At 43.9% G+C, this 19,452-nt stretch overlaps 1 protein-coding gene across 4 annotated transcripts in view; it reads right to left on the minus strand.

The window, feature by feature from the left end:
• The window catches only part of LOC147701782 (C-Jun-amino-terminal kinase-interacting protein 4-like), an 861,003-nt gene that overhangs the window by 582,644 nt on the left and 258,907 nt on the right, over positions 1-19,452 (minus strand). For all 4 annotated transcript variants that reach the window (XM_086930413.1, XM_086930411.1, XM_086930412.1 and 1 more), the window contains exon 11: positions 5,747-5,899. In XM_086930413.1, the coding sequence (XP_086786539.1) occupies positions 5,747-5,899 (153 nt within the window). The remainder of the gene's footprint in view (positions 1-5,746; positions 5,900-19,452) is intronic.

Consider the following 19,452-nt stretch of genomic DNA (forward strand, 5'->3'; position numbering starts at 1 on the left):
GTTCAGGTCATAAAATGAGGCAGACAGACTACAGATAGTCCATGGTTATTTGAACATATACGTACACTGCTATGTTACATTAGACAACATTACACTCCCAGTCTTACGACAGAGAATATGTTAGGTATGTAAATCTATGAAAGATCTTATGCTGGAGAAATGTACTGTTATAATAGGCAATTTGTACCCAGCTCCTGCTCCTTATTAAGTAATTTGAGATAATGAGGCATTGACAAACAAATCCAAGAGAAGTGGGCTTAAGCTAAATAAGAAACTGACCATCAGATTTAGGACATATATTGGCCATGTAGTGGAGCAAAGTAAGATTAGTGTAGAGTCAGTCAGTCAGTAGTAACTTTATTCGATTCAAGGAAGAAGAATCATAAAAGTATACAGTTTTAAACTTACAAATTCACAAATGGTATTTCATTTCCCAGAGTTAAAACACAAAACTCCAGCAGAATATATCAAGAACAGAATACATAGATAAATTCCTATATTTGTCCATAAAGAATTTACATTAAAATCAATATAAAATCACGGTTATAGCAGATTTCATTGTATAATCTCAGTCACATCCCTCACAAGCTAATATGGAAACATAAAGTGAACTGTGCATTATCAAAAGCGTCATTCTCACAAGTTAATAAGCAAATATAAAGTGCACTGTGCATGATCAGAAAACGGCATCCTTACATTGTATAAAAGCTGATTAGCCTCTCACGCTAACCAGATTAAATTTAGCAAACCACTAGGAGAATTTGGTACATTATAGCTGAAAGCATTCAAAAACCGAAGTTCCTATAAAATCAAGGTCAGTTATCCCTTACGAGGCTCATAATATCAGAAGACACAATATCAGTAACGATTCCTGATTAAAATTGCTGATCTAATGAAACTGAGCATAGAACCACATATAACAGCAGTTGACAATGATCTTAAATGCTCAAAACCTTCCCTAAAATTACAGGGTGTAATGTCCCTTAGGAGGGGTTTAATAAAGCGATCACGCAGAGCTTTATAAAGTGTACAAAAAAGCACAAAGTGCAATGTGCATTGTTTAGCTTCATTATCACATGGGCAACGGGGTAGCCTCTCACACCAACCTCCTTGCTTTGGAAAAGCCACTAAAAAGTGCAGTGCATTTAACCGAAATCTAGTGAAGTAAAAACGCCATTGCGTGTGTAGAGTAAAAGATAAATAAAATTGTTGCTGGTATGGTAGCTGATTTTCATGTTTAGACAAGCCTAACATAGTACGATATGCATTCTTAATCACCATTTTTGTATCTGATTTAATCAGATGTGGGTTATTGTAAAAATCACCAAGACCAATTTTTTCAAAGGTTTCCTTTAAGTTAAACAGCCAGGGAACTTTCAAGGCATTTTCCAAATTTATGCAATCTTTCAGAATTTCTTTTGAAAACAACAGTTCTTCGGAGGACCATATTTTCCCCCATAAAAGAAGTGGGGAAACATGGATATGGTCACTCATGAAATCTAGGCCTACCTCGGAATGACAGAATATATTTGGAGAACTACTTGGCACTGATAACAGACGTTTTAAAAACTTGTTCTCTATAATTTGTAACTGTGCACATTTATGGTATCCCCATACCCCTGCACCGTAAATTGCCACAGGCAAACATTTTGATTTATACAGGGTCAGTGGAGAAGTGTGGCTCAATGATTAGAGCGGCAGACCCGGATGCAGAGGTCAAGCCCGGGACCAGGGTTCAATTCCCCGCCTCGGCGGATCTTGGGCTCAAAAAATTCCACGGACCTGATAATTCTCGCCTCGGTGCCTATTCCAATCATGGAATCCCACTCTGCAACTCTGGGCAATAGCTTGCTTAATCTCCACAACGGCTCATAAATAAGTGTAAAGTGCACTATATGTTTTCAAAAATTGATCATAAAATTACTTAAATGGGTTGGCTCTCACGCCTTCCCACTCAAGTATGTAAGACCACTGACGTGACTTTAATACATTCTAACTAAAAGCGTTCGTCATCATCAACATTTCTAACAATTTCAGTAATTTTCAGAAATAAGATCAAAATCAAAAATATCAGAAGACACAATATCAGTAACGATTCCTGATTAAAATTGCTAATCTAATGAAACTGAGCATAGAACTACATATAACAGCAGTTGACAATGATCTTAAATGCTCAAAACCTTCCCTAAAATTACAGGGTCTAATGTCCCTTAGGAGGGGTTTAATAAAGCGATCACGCAGAGCTTTATAAAGTGTACGAAAAAGCACAAAGTGCAATGTGCATTGTTTAGCTACATTATCACATGGGCAACGGGGTAGCCTCTCACACCAACCTCCTTTCTTTGGAAAAGCCACTAAAAAGTGCAGTGCATTTAATCGAAATCTAGTGAAGTAAAAACGCCATTGCGTGTGTAGAGTAAAAGATAAATAAAATTGTTGCTGGTATGGAAGCTGATTTTCATGTTTAGACAAGCTTAACATAGTACGATATGCATTCTTAATCACCATTTTTGTATCTGATTTAATCAGATGGGGTTATTGTAAAAATCACCAAGACCAATTTTTTAAAAGGTTTCCTTTAGATTAAACAGCCAGGGAATTTTCAAGGCATTTTCCAAATTTATGCAATCTTTCAGAATTTCTTTTGAAAACAAAAGTTCTTCCGAGGACCATATTTTCCCCCATAAAAGAAGTGGGGAAACATGGATATTGTCACTCATGAAATCTAGGCCTACCTCGGAATGACAGAATATATTTGCAGAACAACTTGTTCTCTATAATTTGTAACTGTGCACATTTATGGTATCCCCATACCCCTGCACCGTAAATTGCCACAGGCAAACATTTTGATTTATACAGGGTCAGTGGAGAAGTGTGGCTCAATGATTAGAGCGGCAGACCCTGATGCAGAGGTCTAGCCCGGGACCAGGGTTCAATTACCCGCCTCGGCGTGTCTTGGGCTCAAAAAATTCCACGGACCTGATAATTCTCACCGCGGTGCCTATTCCAATCATGGAATCCCACTCTGCAATTCTGGGCAATAGCTTGCTTAATCTCCACAACGGCCCCCACAACGCTAAGGGTGCCTGGCCTCCACCTTGGGGGTGCCCAGGAGTGGATGCCTCACAGGGAAAGCCAGGATGGGTTCCACAGCGGTATTCGTACAAGCGCCTTGAGACCCTTGCGGGTGAGTAGTGCGCTATACAAGTATCAATTTACATTTTTTTAACTCAGCAATTAATTTTTGACCTAGTTTGCTAGCACAGCGAAAGAGCCTCTATCGATCTGGTGGTTTTTTGTACCTGTGATATTATAAGAGGGTCCCAATTCAGAGATTTGTTAAAAACATTTCCCAAATAACTAAAAATGTGAACTTTTTCGATAACCTTGTTATCTACAACAAATTTACGTGTTTTGGTCTTATTTGGGCCACAGACCATTGTAAAGGATTTTGTGAAGTTTACCTTTAGGTCTAAACCCAACATAAATTCATTAAAAGTGTCCAAGCATATTTGCATTCTATTTGCAGTCAGAGTCATTAACACAGTGTCCTCTGCATAAGACAATAAGGGTTAGTATTTGCCATTAATTTTAGGAAAGTCCAAACCTTTTTCAATCAAGAATTTTTCTAAACCATTCATGTAAACTAAAAAGAAAAAGGGGGCAAGAATACAGCCTTGGCGGACACCTTCCGTTGATGGGATGGGCCCTGTCTTTTCGCCTCCAGGCCCATATCGAATGGCCACGGAGGTGGCGGAGTGTAATCTACGTAGCAAAGTTATCAACGGTTCCTCAAAACCCATAGTCTCCATCAGTAGCCATAATTTCTCCCTGCACACAGTATCAAAGACACTGGATAAGTCTATAAAGGCCAGGTGCATAGAAACACCCCTGGCCTTTATGTACTTACCCATAATCAGAGCCAAATTGAGACACTGCTCCGTTATACCTCTGCCATTTTTGAAGCCATACTGTGATTCCACAATGACGCCTGATGAGTTTACCCATGTCTCTAGGCGAGCCAATATTACTCTCCCCAATAGCTTACATGATGCGTCTATTAGGGAGATTGGCCGGTAGCAACAGGGGTCGCTTTTATTGCCCTTTTTAAAAATTGGGACCACTACTGCCTCTTTCCATGTCGATGGAATACGCCCCACAATAATCTCCTTAAAAACATTTAGCAGCAGAGGTACCCACTCTACAGGATTATTTTTTAACAAATCCAGGGGTACTGAGTCAGGACCTGGTGCCTTAAGTGGCATGCCTCTTCTCAGGGCCTCCTCCACTTCCCCCAAAGTGAGCGAGAGACTAAGCTGTTGCACAGTCTCAATATTAAAATGAGTTTCATCCTCGCTTTCATTTTTCAGGATAGTACCCTTTGGGTTAAAGATCCTGGGACTCCCAAATCTCCTCAGGTTATCTGCATAATCATGGTCCTATTTTCGCTGCTAAGGAAGGGTCGATTTATCACCACCCAAAATAACCTGCTATCCCTGAGTTCAGAGGCTTTCTCTCGGTCATCCCAGGCTAGATTTTTCAGTTCTAATGTCCTTTATTCGATGGTCTCTTTATAATTTATTCTTGATAGAGTACAGTCAAGTTTGATGCATACTTTCATATGTGTGGTTCTTGGCGTATACTGGTTTTCAGACAGAGTATCAAAATTACAATTGTGTCGTTCAGATCTCTTTATGGTTTGGAGTTTTAAAAACAGAATGTTAAAACAAGTTGCAGAACTACCCCGTGGTTAGGTTATTATGTGAATATGTTTAATTGTATGAAACTAGTTATTAATGAATGGTAGATTGAAAGCGGCCACTGGCCTTATTTGATAATACTGATAACTTGCACAATTCCAGCATGGTTTAGAAATGTAAGCTCTATGTCCTGTGATGCATGCCAAAAAATAATAAATACAAATATTGCAGGCTGTGTTCCACAAGCTACATGCTAGCAAAATCTTAGTTACGCCTGAAAAATCTCACAAATTAAGTTTTGCCATGTACCATAATTTGAAAAATGTTGCATCAAGTAATTTTGCATATTTTTCATCTATAGGATACTAATTCTAGCGGAAAGGGTCTTGTGGGATGAGTAAAATTTATTGCCAGAGACGTTTTCTGTTTGGAGCAGTCTCCTGGTGCTAGCTTGTATGACTTTAGTATGCAAAGTATACAATATCATACAAAAAGTATCTTGAGAACATTTCAAACTGCAGTTTTCCTGGAAAACTACACCTTGAATAATTTCATGCAATTTTTGTCAATTTAAATGAGAGAGAAGGATTCATTGTCATCCTTCAATGACTCAAATGCATAAGTTATTTGTTTGTTGATTTGTTCTAACTTCCAATTTGTGTCTGAATAATTAAAAATATATAGCTTAACATGTTTGATGTACAGATCTGTTAACTTGTCTATTTTAGGGAATGTTTTCTTAGGTGTATACATATGATATTGTTGCATACCAGAAGTTATTGGAAGTTGCATTTATCTGTAGAAGTCTCAGCATCTACTGTGCTTCCAGTCCAAATCTGTTTATTAAAAAACAGAAAGACAGGTTTTCAAGACCTATCTTTTTAGTCAGACACTCCTCTGAGGTTTCTTAATCATGACTTACATAATAGATAGTTAAAAATGTAGATGCCTTGATATTTCTAGAACATGTTTGAGTTAAAGGAGAGGGCTTCTTGGACAATGCAATTGGAGATATTTTGTGCATGTGAATGAGAAATTAATATTACCTCAGCAGTTCCTGCTCGGTTTCTTTTATCTTTGATTCATGGCGAGCCAAGCTCTGATGCAGGTTTTCAACTTCCCGTTTTAAGGCTTCTCTCTCCCCAGTCAGCTCCTCAACACGGGCTATAAGGTTTTTGCGAGCCACATCAACAGCACTCCTGTTAAGCAAATATAAAAGTTGATATGTGAAGGGGTTGCCTTGGGAACATATCAAATATGTACATGGAATACCTAAAACAAAAAATAGTTTAGAAACAGTGTGGCAGGGACACCAAAGGCTGAAAGCAAGACAAAAGGCGCACATGGATGCAACGCTTGGTCTAAAGGGAAAGGCCATGGATGCACTGAAGGAATACTCTACCCACAGCAAAACTGTGGCTGATCATAAAGGGAAGATTTCAGACCAACAGTCAGTGTAAAGGAAGGTAAGAGGTGTGGAAGAACAGCACAGGGACAGCATGCACGGATGCTATAATGAGGCCCCCAAGCATAGGGAAAATTGGTCGAACAGCAAAAACAAAGGAAAAATAAGGAGGGAGAAAGTGGTAATATTAAACAGGAATACCAAGGATGAGATGCAATGTTTAGGGTCAAAATTAAGAACAGTCTTCGGAGATTGCTATCTTACGAGTTTTAGCAAGCAGCTTAAGACCTTCTTGTCTGCAGAATAGTCCTGACTGTCGTGGGGTGCCTTCAGCCTTATGCAAGTAGGAGTGATTAACAAGGTGTTAGGCAATGGACAAAATCAAGTTAATTAAAAATATTATGGGATACAGGACTGACAACTAGAGAAATGGAAAAACTGAATCAGAAGAAAATGGACAATACAAATTACCTCTACCGTGGCTGACATATTAATTTCTTTAAATATGTCATTATATCTTTCTTTTATCCAAGCATGTACACACATTAAATAAACCAACAGCATAAACATGTATTTGATTTGTTAGGACTCATTTATTTTCCATGTACTAGAAATTCTCATTTTACTACAGTTACCATTTTGATTATTGGATCATTTTGTTCAAACATCAGTATACATGAGATATTATAATGTAAGGTTTCTATACATACAACAGCAACTTCTATTCGCTGAAGCATCATATTAAACAGCAGCATTCAAAATTATATATGTAATGTACATTGCTTTAATACAACCTGGTGTATTCCTCTAAATTGGTAAAAAAACGATTCCCCTACATGGTTCAGCATTTTGCCTTATTTCTGTATTTCCACAATACCTTTGCTTGAATTCATTCATAAGCATGTGGTTGGATATTATGCTTATATGCACTAAGAAAACTAATATAAGGAAAGGTTCACAGCATTGTTGCTGTGTGGTTTGTTGAGTAGGGATCTGAGATATAGGTGAAGCTAGGGTTTGTTGCAGAAGTGTTTAAAATTCAATACTTGCAACATACAAGGTTGCAAGTATTGTCGGACTCCATGTAGGTTTAATACTTCAAAATATATTTCTCTTTGCATCAGAATAGAATTCTATATTACATGTATGTGTCTTAGAAATCCATAGCAGTGCAGTAAGAGGTGTCAAAATGCAAGTCCTTACTGCATGCCAGCAGGCCATGACATTGCACTTGGGGGAGCCACTAATTAGTGTGAAAAAGACATACATATGAAAAGTACATATTCCAAATATGTACATTTTAGATAATTAGTGGACATTTTGGAATGGAGATTGCATCTAAAGAATATTTTTCAGGGAGTGCAGAAACCTAACCCCTCAGGTTCCAGCACAAAGCTTACTCTCGAAGTCCTCAGTCTCTCTGAATCTAAGTTCAAAAGTAGTAGGCTGACTGGGGTGGAGACAGCCTCAGAAAATTACATCTTCCTCGATGGTAGAGCATGGGAGTTCTTAATTGATATGACAATTCCCCATAGATATGAAAGGGATGACTTCCCCCATGTTTTGGACTTGGGCCATGGGTAAGCATGGAAACAGGCGTCAAGTAATGCTCCTGATCGAGTGGAATGCTAATGCTATTTACGAAGATGTCATCTTAACAATGTATGCCATCTTAAAAATGTGTGACCTCTTATTCTCCTCACTAAATCCAGTAGCAGACAAGCTAGACAACAGCGAGCTCCTCCTATTTCCTCCTTATCAGCAATAATGACTGTTTTGCTAAGCATTATGAGATTTTTGGGAAGGATTTTAAATCTGCTAGGAAACCAACAAAATCCAATCTTTGGTTAAATTATGCCTGCTCTTAATATAAAGAGAATGAGTAACACTTTCTCTTTTTTGTCCAGCATACTCATCAAGCAGCTCTAAATGGGTTATAACGGCATGCAATAAGCTGGGCCTATTCAAGTGGTCAACTGCATTATTGGGTTTTAAGCAAGATCAAGAGTCATTAGCTGTTTATTTTATATTTATTCATAAAGTTATTGTTAGACCTGACATCATTGGCTTGAGTCTCTCCTCCATTTTTTCTGTTTGCCTCCACTGTGTTTCGATGTTTTGCTGGTATATGCTTTGGGCGCCATGCCACTGCTGATCAGTGCCACAGCGCAAGTGCTCCCGATGTTAAATTGATGCATCGATTGTATCCATGTTTGGCTTATTTGGTTTACTGTCAGTCCCTAGTCTAGTGCACCAGGAGTGCCGGGGCTTGTAAATACAAATGCCGCTCGTGGGCTTGCAGCACGTGTTGTGCCACCCACAAGAGCGGCCTCGTGAAAGAATGTCTACGGGTCGGTCATTGGGAGGCCCACGTGCAGCCTAGTGCTGTCACGCAAGCTGCGCAGGTATACCTGCTTGCCAGCCCCTCAAACCTTCCCTTGACTTCATGTTAGTCACCCCTATGGTAGGCCCGCGGGCAGGGTGCATTGTAAGTATAAGGTAGGACACGCCTGACCAAGTTGGCATGTCCTAATAGTGAATTACCGCCATCTTCGTTCTTCACTATTGCGAGGTAGCCTGCTCTCCGTTGGGTAGAATGGGCCGCCGGGATTATTAATGCTATGATCCTAGCTGGCTCGGGGAGAATGGTGCAATGTCGAGTTTGGTATCCCTGAACTCGGGGTTTAATTACGCATCCGTTGGTGTGGATGGTTTTTGGACTCTGGGTTTGAAAATAGCACTTTTAGAAAGTGTCTATTTTCTTGTCTAACCATTTCTGGTTTCTGCTGGTCTTGCGTGTGTGTGACAGGAGCTGGGTGGCTCCACAGGTCTGGATGAGTCAGTGTGGGATGAGTGGGACATTTGCGTTGAGAGTAGGGGAGAGTAGTTGCTGATAGCCTGCCCTGCCTGATACAATGCTGGCTCCACCTCCTGCCAAGTGGCTGATGGCTCTGTGCCTGCCATGGACGATCCTAGCCCCACCTCCTGCCAGGAGGCCGATAGCTCTGCTCCGGCCAGTGTCAATGCTGGCTCCACCTCCTGCTGGGCGTCTGAGGGCCCAGCCCTGCTCAGTGAATAGGCCAGGTGCTTCTGCCTGGCTCCACCCACAACAGACCCAGGATGTGGGGAATCCCCCTGCAGGGACAAAGGGATCAAAGCCGAAAAGGGGTATAAGAGAAGGACCCCTGAACCAAGAATTTAGATCACTTCTGACAAGGAACCCTGTAACCAAGGACAAGAGGCCTGCTGATCTGAGGACTTGCCTACCCCTTCTGCCAGTGTGCTGTTTGCTGGGGGGAATCCTGCAGTGCTTCTTTATTTTTGCCAAGGAACCAGGAGAGAGGAACTGTGTGTGTGTACTCTCACGCTTGCTAAGAAAATCTCCAAGGACTGGAAGAGTGCCAGTCTCCTGCTGAAGTCACAGGGCTAAAAGACTTCATCTGCTTAAAGTGCTATTTGCTGGAACCTGTAAATCCAGCACCTCTGAAAGAACCAGCAATCTCGACGCCGACGGACGTCGCCGAATCCAGCTCGACGTAGTGGGTAACGGCCCCAGTGTCCCGCTTCCTCGACGACCGGCCGCCGGGCCCGACCGACGCCAGCAGCAACGCCAGTGAGTGGGAGTACGGCTCCAGCTCCAAGGGACCTCGTGTCTGCACCGCTGCTGATCGCATCGCCCTCGTGCCCTCTCGACGCCATGAGCGCTGCTCACTCTGTGCAACCGCATCATCAACGACGACGCCTGCTAAGGCCTGATCGACACCGAAGACGCGACGCCGGATTGCTCGACGCCGCTGATCATCGTGCGCTTTATTTTCCAAAGGTACTGTGTTGTTGGGGGTCTGTGTGACTCCGGGCTCGACGTAGCGCTCCTCGCGGTCGACGCCGAACCTTTGGATTAACTTTGCCTCGACGTCGTGTAGCCCCCATGTGGGTTACCCTGTTGCTAAGAACTGTATTGTCAAGAAGAAGATTTGCTTGTGATACTAAAGACTTTTGTGCTAAAGAAGAAACCACCTTTGAACTATCCTTTTTCCCTTCCCAGAGTATTTATTAAGATTGTGTACATTTTTTGTTGTTATCTGGTCTTGTGCTAAACCTTATATAAAAACACTTATTTTTATAAGACTACTGTGTCGTGTCCATTTGTAGTGTATTCCCTTTATTACTGTATGTGGTCATAAATGCTTAACACACAGCCTCTGAGATAAGCCTGTCTGCTCTGCCAAGCTACCAAGGGGGTGAGCAGGGGTTATCAAAGGGTGTGATCCCCTTGCCCTGACTAGAAAAGGTGTGTCCCTATTTGTCAGAAGTGTATACCTCTGCCAACTAGAGACAGCCAGTTCTAACAGTTATATATAGCGCGAACATGATCCAGAGGGATATTAGAGCGCTTCACAATTACGGTTGGTCAAGATTAGGCAGGCAACAAATACATAACACAGGAAACAATTACAAGGGGTGCAAACCTATCATCACAGTAAGTACAAGGAATGAGGGTGTAAGTCCAGTACATTCAAGCACAAGATCGGAGCCCAATTAAGGTAAGACCCTGTACATAAGGAATTGTTTTACTTCAATTTTGAAGGCAACCGTGGAGGTGAGACTGCGAATTCCTGGAGGGAGAGAGTTCCAGATCCGTGGAGCGGAGCCGGAGAAAGCTCTTTGACAAGTTCTCTTTTTTCAAAATATCTGTGGTTTCAGAAGGAAGGTGTTAGCGCTTCTTGAAGGTCTACCACCTCCAGATACCTCTAGCTTTTGGCATAGGTACTTGGGGGGTTTGAAATGGAGAGCTTTGCGAGTCAGGCAGGGGATCTTTAACTGTATTCTTGCTTCAAAAGTCAGCCAATTTAGAGATTGCAGGACTGGGGAGATGTGCGCAGATCTAGTAGTGCCCGTGGTCAGTCTGGCTCCTGCATTCAATACAGCTTTAAGTGGGGGAGAGGTATATTTCAGGAGGCCACAGAGTGGCACTGCCATAATCTAGCCTCAGCAGGTCCAATGCTTGAACAACCTGCTTGAAGTCAGCTTGTGGGAGGAAAGGTTTGAGATTCCGGAGTAACCTCATCTGGTAATTTGCTCCCTTACAAACCTTAATAATGTGAATCTTCAAATGTAAATGTTTGTCCAGGGTGAATCAGAGCAATTTGCCTGAATCAATGATTACCCTGAGGGGGTGGGAAGAGGGAGGGGGGTTTAAAAGAAGTGAGATGGTTCAACCAGAGGTTTACCTTGGGGGTAGGATTCGGAGGAGAAATGAGCAAGAATTTGGTTTTGGAAGTGATGAGTAGAAGGTGATTCTCCGTTAGCCAGTTGGAGTTTTATGAGGGTAGTGTTGAGTGATGTGAGATTGTCAGGGGAGGAGATTTTCGTGAAAGTTGTGTGTCATCTGCGTACATGTGGAAGAGAATGCTCCTTGAGTATAGTGCATTTGCAAGTGGTTTCAAGAATAGGTTGAATACATAGATACAGACAAGGGCGGGGATAGGGAGTGGTTCGCCTTTATTATTTGGGAAGGACGAGAACCATTGCAGCACCAGACCAGAGAGGCTCATCCTGTGTTCCAGAACTGATAATACATTGTCGTGATTGACAGTGTCAAATGCAGAGGAAAGGTCAAGGAGGATCAGAAGGCAGGATTTGTTGTGGTCGAGCATTTTTAGAATGTCATCAAAAACATGAATAAGAGCTGATTCAGTGCTAGGTCCGCTCTGAAAACCAGATTGGTGATGGTCTAGGAGTTGGTAATTTTCAATGTCAGCGCAAAGTTGAGATTGGACACATTTTTCAAGGAGTTTGGCCAGAGTAGTGATGTTGGAGATAGGGCAGAAGTTGTTAAGGTCTGTACCATCTGCATTATGTTTTAAGATAGGGGAAACCTGAGCTGCTTTTAGGCAGTCAGGGATCCTACCTTGAGACAGAGGCATTGACAATCTTTGTCCAGAGGGGGTGAGGACTTCCTTGATTTCTTTGAAGATGGAGAGTGGTAGCGGGTCATTGCAGTGACTGGATGGATTGATATTCTGAAGAATTTGGTTGATGTCACTTTCGCTAAAAGGGGTGAAAGTGTCCCAGGAGGAAGTGTTTTTGGTGCTCAGACTAACTGAATCGGGCTGTTCACCGGTAGATGATTGGGGCGCAAGGCAATAGGATGGTAGAGAGGACTCTTACGATTCCAGTTCGATATTGAGGAGTCTTGATTTCTCCTAAAAAAACGTAGCCAAAGCGTCGCAAGACCTGGGTCAGACCGAGTGGGTGCGTCACACAATTGTTGTTTAACACTTTCAAAAAGTTTCCGAGACGATTAGAGGCTTGGTTAAGTTGAGATCTGAGGTAGTCAGCCTTGGCGCTCTTGATTTGTTTGTTATAGGAGCTCCTTACAGTTCTGAGGAATTTTGGCAGTTCCGAGGAAGGGTTTGATTTCCAAAATCGTTCAGTTGCCCTTAGGTTACGTCGTTCGGAGTTTAAGTTGTCGTTAAACCAGGGTTTCGAGATTTTTGTTGATGCATTTGTTTGTTGGATCGGTGCAACGGAGTCCAAGATACTTGAAATAGTAGAGTTGCAAAAGTCCGTGAGTAAGTGAACCTCAGGCTTGACAACTTAGACGGAAAGGGCAAGTTTAGATTGGGTTGCTAGCTCAGCTGTATTATGTCTAAGGTCCCTTTTCCATATCTTTATCATTTTCGATTGAGGATTCTTTGCGTACACCTCCTGGTTAATGTAAAAGAGGATGATGTGATGGTCAGACCAGTTGGGAGATGTTATCCAGAGATATGGTGTTTCCTTTGGAGAGGATGAGATCCAGGATTTCTCATTTATTATGTGTTGGCCTGTCGCAGTATTGGGTCAACTCGTGAACATCTAAGAAGGATTTAGGACATGTAGCAGCTTGGTCATTGGGGTTAGACCAATGAATGTTGAAATCACAGAGGAAGATTTGGGGAACTGCAGAATAGACATTACCGAAGAGGATTTCGAGTAATTGTTTGATGAAGGAGAGATTATCCCCCTCGGGGTGATAGAAAGTGTGTAATTTGCATATTGGGATGTGATTTCTTAAAATGTTGAGACCGGTATTCACTGGAGGAGTGCGCAGAAGTCTCAAAATGAGAGACAGAGTGCGCTCTGATGAATACAAGCTAGGTTACCGCCCTGCTGCAGTGAAATACCACCAGAGTGCATGGTATAAACAGACAAGTGTTTTAACGTACAAGTTATTTACCTTCGGTAACGGTGTATCTGGTAGAAGTGATTCTAGCCGCAGATTCCTTAACGTAGAATTATCCCCAGGCGTAAGATTGGATCCAGAAAATGTTCTTTGCCACAGCATCTTTGCGCGCCAGGGGGGGGAGGTACCACGTGACTCCACCCTGACGTCCGCGGGCGTGACGTCAGCAAGGTCACTTAAGACCCACCCCCTCGCCCTGACGTCAGTTTTCTTCAGAGAACTTTTCCGCACCACAACGTGGAGCCATCACAAATAAAAACTGTTAAAATATGGGAACAGTGTGCGAAAAAATCTGATAAACAGAAAGGAAAGAAGTGAATGGAGAGGAACAGCGCCATTCTGGGAGGTGCTAGGCAGTGTGGCAATGAAAGTCATAGAAGGTAAGGGCAGGGCACTGTCACTGCGAAACAACCTTGCAAGCAAATACAATATCCTCCCTGGAAGCAGAGTAGCAGGTGAAAAAAGTCACACCAGACGAAAGAAACCTGCAACCACAGTCTATTACCAGTGAAGGACAACAAGGCCAGAACAGAGGAGTAACGACAAATTACCCCAAGACAACACCAGTAAGGAGAGGCGCAGCCCCTGTAAGGAGCTAAGGGCTGAGACACAGCCAAGAGACCCCAACTCAGAGGACTGCAGAGGAGTCATATATTGCAATGAAAAAGGGTAGAGGATCATGAGTAGGCCACACACTGGAATACCAGCTTGCAGGGATGCAGAAGTACCCATGAACCCACCAACCAATTACCAGAAAGGAAGGAATGGATCAAACAAACCGAACAAAGCATCCCGCTAGGGAGGAAGGGAGGAGGGCACTCGAAGAAGACAAAACCACTCAAAGGTAGGCGAGTGCAGAAGACCAAGCTGAAGGTCCTCGCAGAACGGGGGGGGAAGGGCGGGTCGTGAAGGAATCTGCGGTTAGAATCGTCTCTACCAGATACACCATTACCGAAGGTAAGTAACTTGTACATCTGATAGACACTACTAGCCACAGATTCCTTAACGTAGAATAGATACCCAAGCCGTACCCAGAGGGGAGGAGGGCCTGCGAGAGTACCCCCTCAGTAGGAACAAACACAGAGCCCCAGCAGGGGACGTGTAATGGCGACCAGAAGCGCAGGCCAGTCCAGCCCGCCTCCCCCCACCCCCCGCCCCCCCCCCTGACCCCGCCCCCCCCCCCCCCGAGACGAAGCATGCACAAGGCAAAGTGAGGCCAGAAGACCCCAAGCAAGGTACCAGGGGCATACGCCAGAAGACCACAGAGGGACAAATAACGCAGAGTAATACCAAGGAAGAAAGAACCACATCAAACTTCAAGGAGAAGAGGTAGAAACAGAGGCAGAGCTTGCCGCAGGAGGACGCGCACAGTGAAGGGAAAGCTGAACTGGCATCAGCCTCGAGGCAGCGGACAAGACAGAAACGACTCCACAAAGCAGGCGTGAAGGAAGACACAGCCGCACAAGGCTCCAGCAGAACGAAAGACAGGAGCACAAGGGTAAACGCCAAGGCCCACAGTGGTGGACCAGAAAGAGCAGCTTGCGCAGCCGGCAGCTGGCAAACACCCTGAAGCAGTGTGCCCTGAACAAGTCAAGCACAAGACGAAGGCATGGGCCAGGGAAATCCAGAACGACCCCCAAAGGAAGACCATTCCAGTCACCAACCGATCCACGAAAAGGAGTGTGACCAGCCAGAAGATAAATACGTAGGACAGACCTAAGCCGTCAGCCTGCAGGCCAAAGCGCCAGACAAAAAGGCGGAAATACCACAACGCAACGCCGTAGATGGAATGCCAAAGCCGGTCCAGCGACGTAGCGGAAACTGAAATGACAGAACCTGGAGTAGCACGTACTGCATTTTTTGAAGACAACAAGGGTTCCCTGAATAAAAAATTAGCAATCAACCCCTAGGTCAGGGAATACATCAATGGAGAAAACTACCTAGGCAGTAAATCTGAATTTGAACACACAATACTCAAGGACCAACACTGAGAATGAACAGCTTCCAATTAAAAACAAAAGTTTATTACAGTTACATACATAATCGCTAAAAAATACATTTCATAAAAAGTTGGATTTACATAAATCACAGCATAAAAATTCTTGAATTTAGAAGAGTGAGTTGTATGTCGACGCGTTTCGGCGGCCAGCGCCTTTCTCAAGACAATATTACAACTATCTGAAAATGAAATAATGTATAATATAAATTAGATCAATGTCAGCGATTACATTCATATGCTGTTCTTTGCATATTACATAAAAATAACGGAATCACTGTTCATAATTCTCAGGTCCTATATGTATATCCTAAATATAGATAATAACTAAGAAAAATTGTTAAACATAAAATCATATATCATGACCTCTCTTCTGGCCTGCTCTTGTTTTATATAGTTGGTCACTGAAAGTCTCTTGATATATAGACCTGTGGGTTATTGGTCTCATTGATTACTTCTTCAAGTTTAGTTTATACTCCCATAATAATTATCAGATAAAATCTAAGCTTTTCTATTCAGATTAAAGATCTATGACATTCAGCTTTTCTCTGTCTTATCTCTACTTAATTCTGCATCTGCTTCTCACCGAGTGATAAGTTCACTCTACTACTGAGGATTATTATTTAGCATTTATGTTAATCTTTGGTATTACTTTTTAATCACTGTTATATCATGCAGACTGGAGTTACATTTGCTTTTTAATTTTTGCTGTATTAAACAGACTAGATTTGGGACCATAACATGTCACAATGTAAATTCATTTGTTCTCAATTTTTTCTATTAAAAACCTAATTATGTTTGTCGCATTGATGATCTAAATATTAGATAGGATCGTCTGTTGATGCTAGCAATGAATACTCTGCTTATTGTCAGATATGATCTACCATATAACAATGATAACTAAATCTTGAAGAAGTAATCAATGAGACCAATAACCCACAGGTCTATATATCAAGAGACTTTCAGTGACCAACTATATAAAACAAGAGCAGGCCAGAAGAGAGGTCATGATATATGATTTTATGTTTAACAATTTTTCTTAGTTATTATCTATATTTAGGATATACATATAGGACCTGAGAATTATGAACAGTGATTCCGTTATTTTTATGTAATATGCAAAGAACAGCATATGAATGTAATCGCTGACATTGATCTAATTTATATTATACATTATTTCATTTTCAGATAGTTGTAATATTGTCTTGAGAAAGGCGCTGGCCGCCGAAACGCGTCGACATACAACTCACTCTTCTAAATTCAAGAATTTTTATGCTGTGATTTATGTAAATCCAACTTTTTATGAAATGTATTTTTTAGCGATTATGTATGTAACTGTAATAAACTTTTGTTTTTAATTGGAAGCTGTTCATTCTCAGTGTTGGTCCTTGAGTATTGTGTGTTCAAATTCAGATTTACTGCCTAGGTAGTTTTCTCCATTGTAGCACGTACTGCACCCAGACAAAGACCAAAAGACTGCACCAGCGGCATACAGCGACGCCAGGAAATGCAAGGAACTAAAAAAGGGGGTCCACACCCTCCCAGCATAGGGCAGAGCTATACAATAGCTACAAGTACCCCACTTAGGGTATGACACGTCCCAAAGAAAACATGGGAACCACTCTTAGGGGAAAAAATCCCGAATCAGAGAACAAAAACACAAAGGACCTGCGGTAGAACTCACAGACGGCTTATCAATCAGCCAAAAAATACACAATTGTCAGGGGGGGGGGCTGTACCAGCAGCCAACAGTAGAGAGGGGCCAACCTAAGGTCACTTACGCCACACAGAACACACAGGCGGTCCAACCAAAACACTAAAGTCCAGGAAAAAGGTGGTATAACACCTCCCATAAAGCACGGAAGGACCAACAAGCCAAGCTTACGGAGGGGGAGGAGGCTGGAATCCCCGCAAGAAGCCGTTGAATGGCAGAGTCCTCGTGGGTATTAAACAAAAGAACCCTATCAAAAGGCATGTCAAACAGACGCTCTCTAATATTACCAGGAAAAACGTCATCCCGCAACCAAGCATAGCGACAGAGAGCCACAGAGCTGGCCATAGCACAGCCGAGAGCATCAGCAACATCCAAGGCTGCAAGGAGAATAAACGCGGCCACCTCCCGACCATCCAACACATGGTGCCGTAGAACAGCGTGGAACCCTCCTGGGAGACGAGAGACCGAAGGGACTCCACAGAATCCTCCAGGCTGGAGGTAGTACTGGCCAACACACAGGATCCGTGGACGAGTGGGGGCCTGAGGGACCTCCGGGGAAGGCGGAGAAGCCAGCAGAGCTACCAACAGCGAGCTGCAGAAGAGAGGGTCCGAGGGTTGAGGCCGCGGGAACAGCGAGGAGCCCTCCCTGGAAGACGCCGGTGAAAAAGCAACAACGCGACTTCCCGTCTCCGGAGAAGAAGAGACCAGCAGATGACAAACCTCCGGAGAGGAAGGAACCTCTGGAGACGAGTCAAGGACCGGATGCCGGCATGGCGCCGTGGAGTCCGCCACAGGCGCCGGTGCGATATCGACCACCACCACCACGTGCTCCCAAGAAGAATGGGGCGGGGTCGGAGCCAGGTCGGCTAAGGAACGGCGCCGAAAAGGCGCCAGCTCGACCTGAAACACGAGGCAGCCGCCTGCGTAGAGGACCGAGAGAGGCTTGGGAAGGCGCCCCAGGCCCCGGCTTCCACCCGAGGCACCGCCAGGGCTGGGGAGGAAAGCCTTTGGTGCCGGAAAGGCGTTGGCTCATCCTCTGGCAAGGCAGCCGCCTGCCCGGAGGACCGAGGGGGACACGGGGACAAACCGCGAGTTTCGGCGACCTCATGCAACACCACATGGAGCCCCGTGGGGCTTTGCGGCGAGGCAGGGGTGCCGTGGGTCGAAGAGGAGAGCCCCGCAGGGTTGCACCTCGACACCACACTCTCACAACCTGAAGCCAAATTAGTCGGCGCCGGGGTCGACGCCGCCGGCGACTCCGTGGAAGGCCCAGCGCAAGGGATCCGCAGACGTCTCAGGGAGAGGAGGAGGGCCAAAGAAGCCTGCAGAGCTGTAGCAAAGGCTTTCCTTTGGGCTCTAGACACCCCGACGCCAGGAAATGGAGGGTAGGGTGGCAACGGGCGAGGGCACATGTCCCAAGGGGAACCGTACCCTCTGCCGAACGAGGACAAGGCCTCCGAGATAAACGGCAGGACCTACCAGCAGGCGAGGGGCGCATTGCAGTCGGAATCGGCGGCTCCTGGCTTCCGAGGTAGGGGAAGGACGCTGGAACGAGACCGACCTGGACAAGCGGCCCGACAGCAATTTCTTCCGGTGCTCCCTCAGGGACTTCGGTTTGAGGTGCTGCCAAGCATCGCAGTCCGTAGAGTCATGGTGCTTGCCCAAACACCACATACAGATAGGGTGAGGGTCCGTCGCCGACATCTGACGCGCACAAGAAGTACACCTCTTGAAGCCTGAAGGCATTCGCACACTGTTCCTCAACGTAAAAGCGTGAAAAGAAGGCCTGAATACAGGTCAGGACACGATCCGGATCCACGTTGAATGCGGAAAAGAGAAAAAGCTGACGTCAGCACGCCAGGGTGGGGCTTATGTGACCTTGCTGACGTCACGCCTGCGGACGACATCAGGAAGGAGTCGCTTGGTACCGCCCGCGGGAGCGCAGGGATGCTGTGGCAAAGAAAGTTTTCCGGATCCAGTCTCATGCCTGGGGATAATTCTACGTTAAAGAATCTGCGGCTAGTAGTCTCTATCAGATACTGTATTATTGTTGCACTATCCAGTATTTTTGCACATATATTTTCACTTTACCTCTTATATGCTGCTGTATAGCCATCTGTTGTGTTCTTCTTTTTTGGTTTTATGTTTTAGCTGTGATTGGCTTTTACCACGACTTATCCCAATTAATTTTATTCATTTTAATGTATTGCTTTATTATTTTTTGTGCTCTTTAAAGGTTTGTAATAACCAAATAAAATTACAATGATGATGACTTAACTAGAGAAATGGAAAAACCGAATCGGGGGAAATGTACAGGGCTTACTCTTGGAGTTCTCAGTCTCTCCGAATCTCAGTTGCAAGGTTGGAGTTCCTCAGAAGGCAGAGGCTGACACAGGTGGAGCTGGCCTA

Source organism: Lissotriton vulgaris, chromosome 7 (genome assembly GCF_964263255.1).
Source record: "Lissotriton vulgaris chromosome 7, aLisVul1.2, whole genome shotgun sequence".
Classification (NCBI taxonomy): Eukaryota; Metazoa; Chordata; class Amphibia; order Caudata; family Salamandridae; genus Lissotriton; species Lissotriton vulgaris.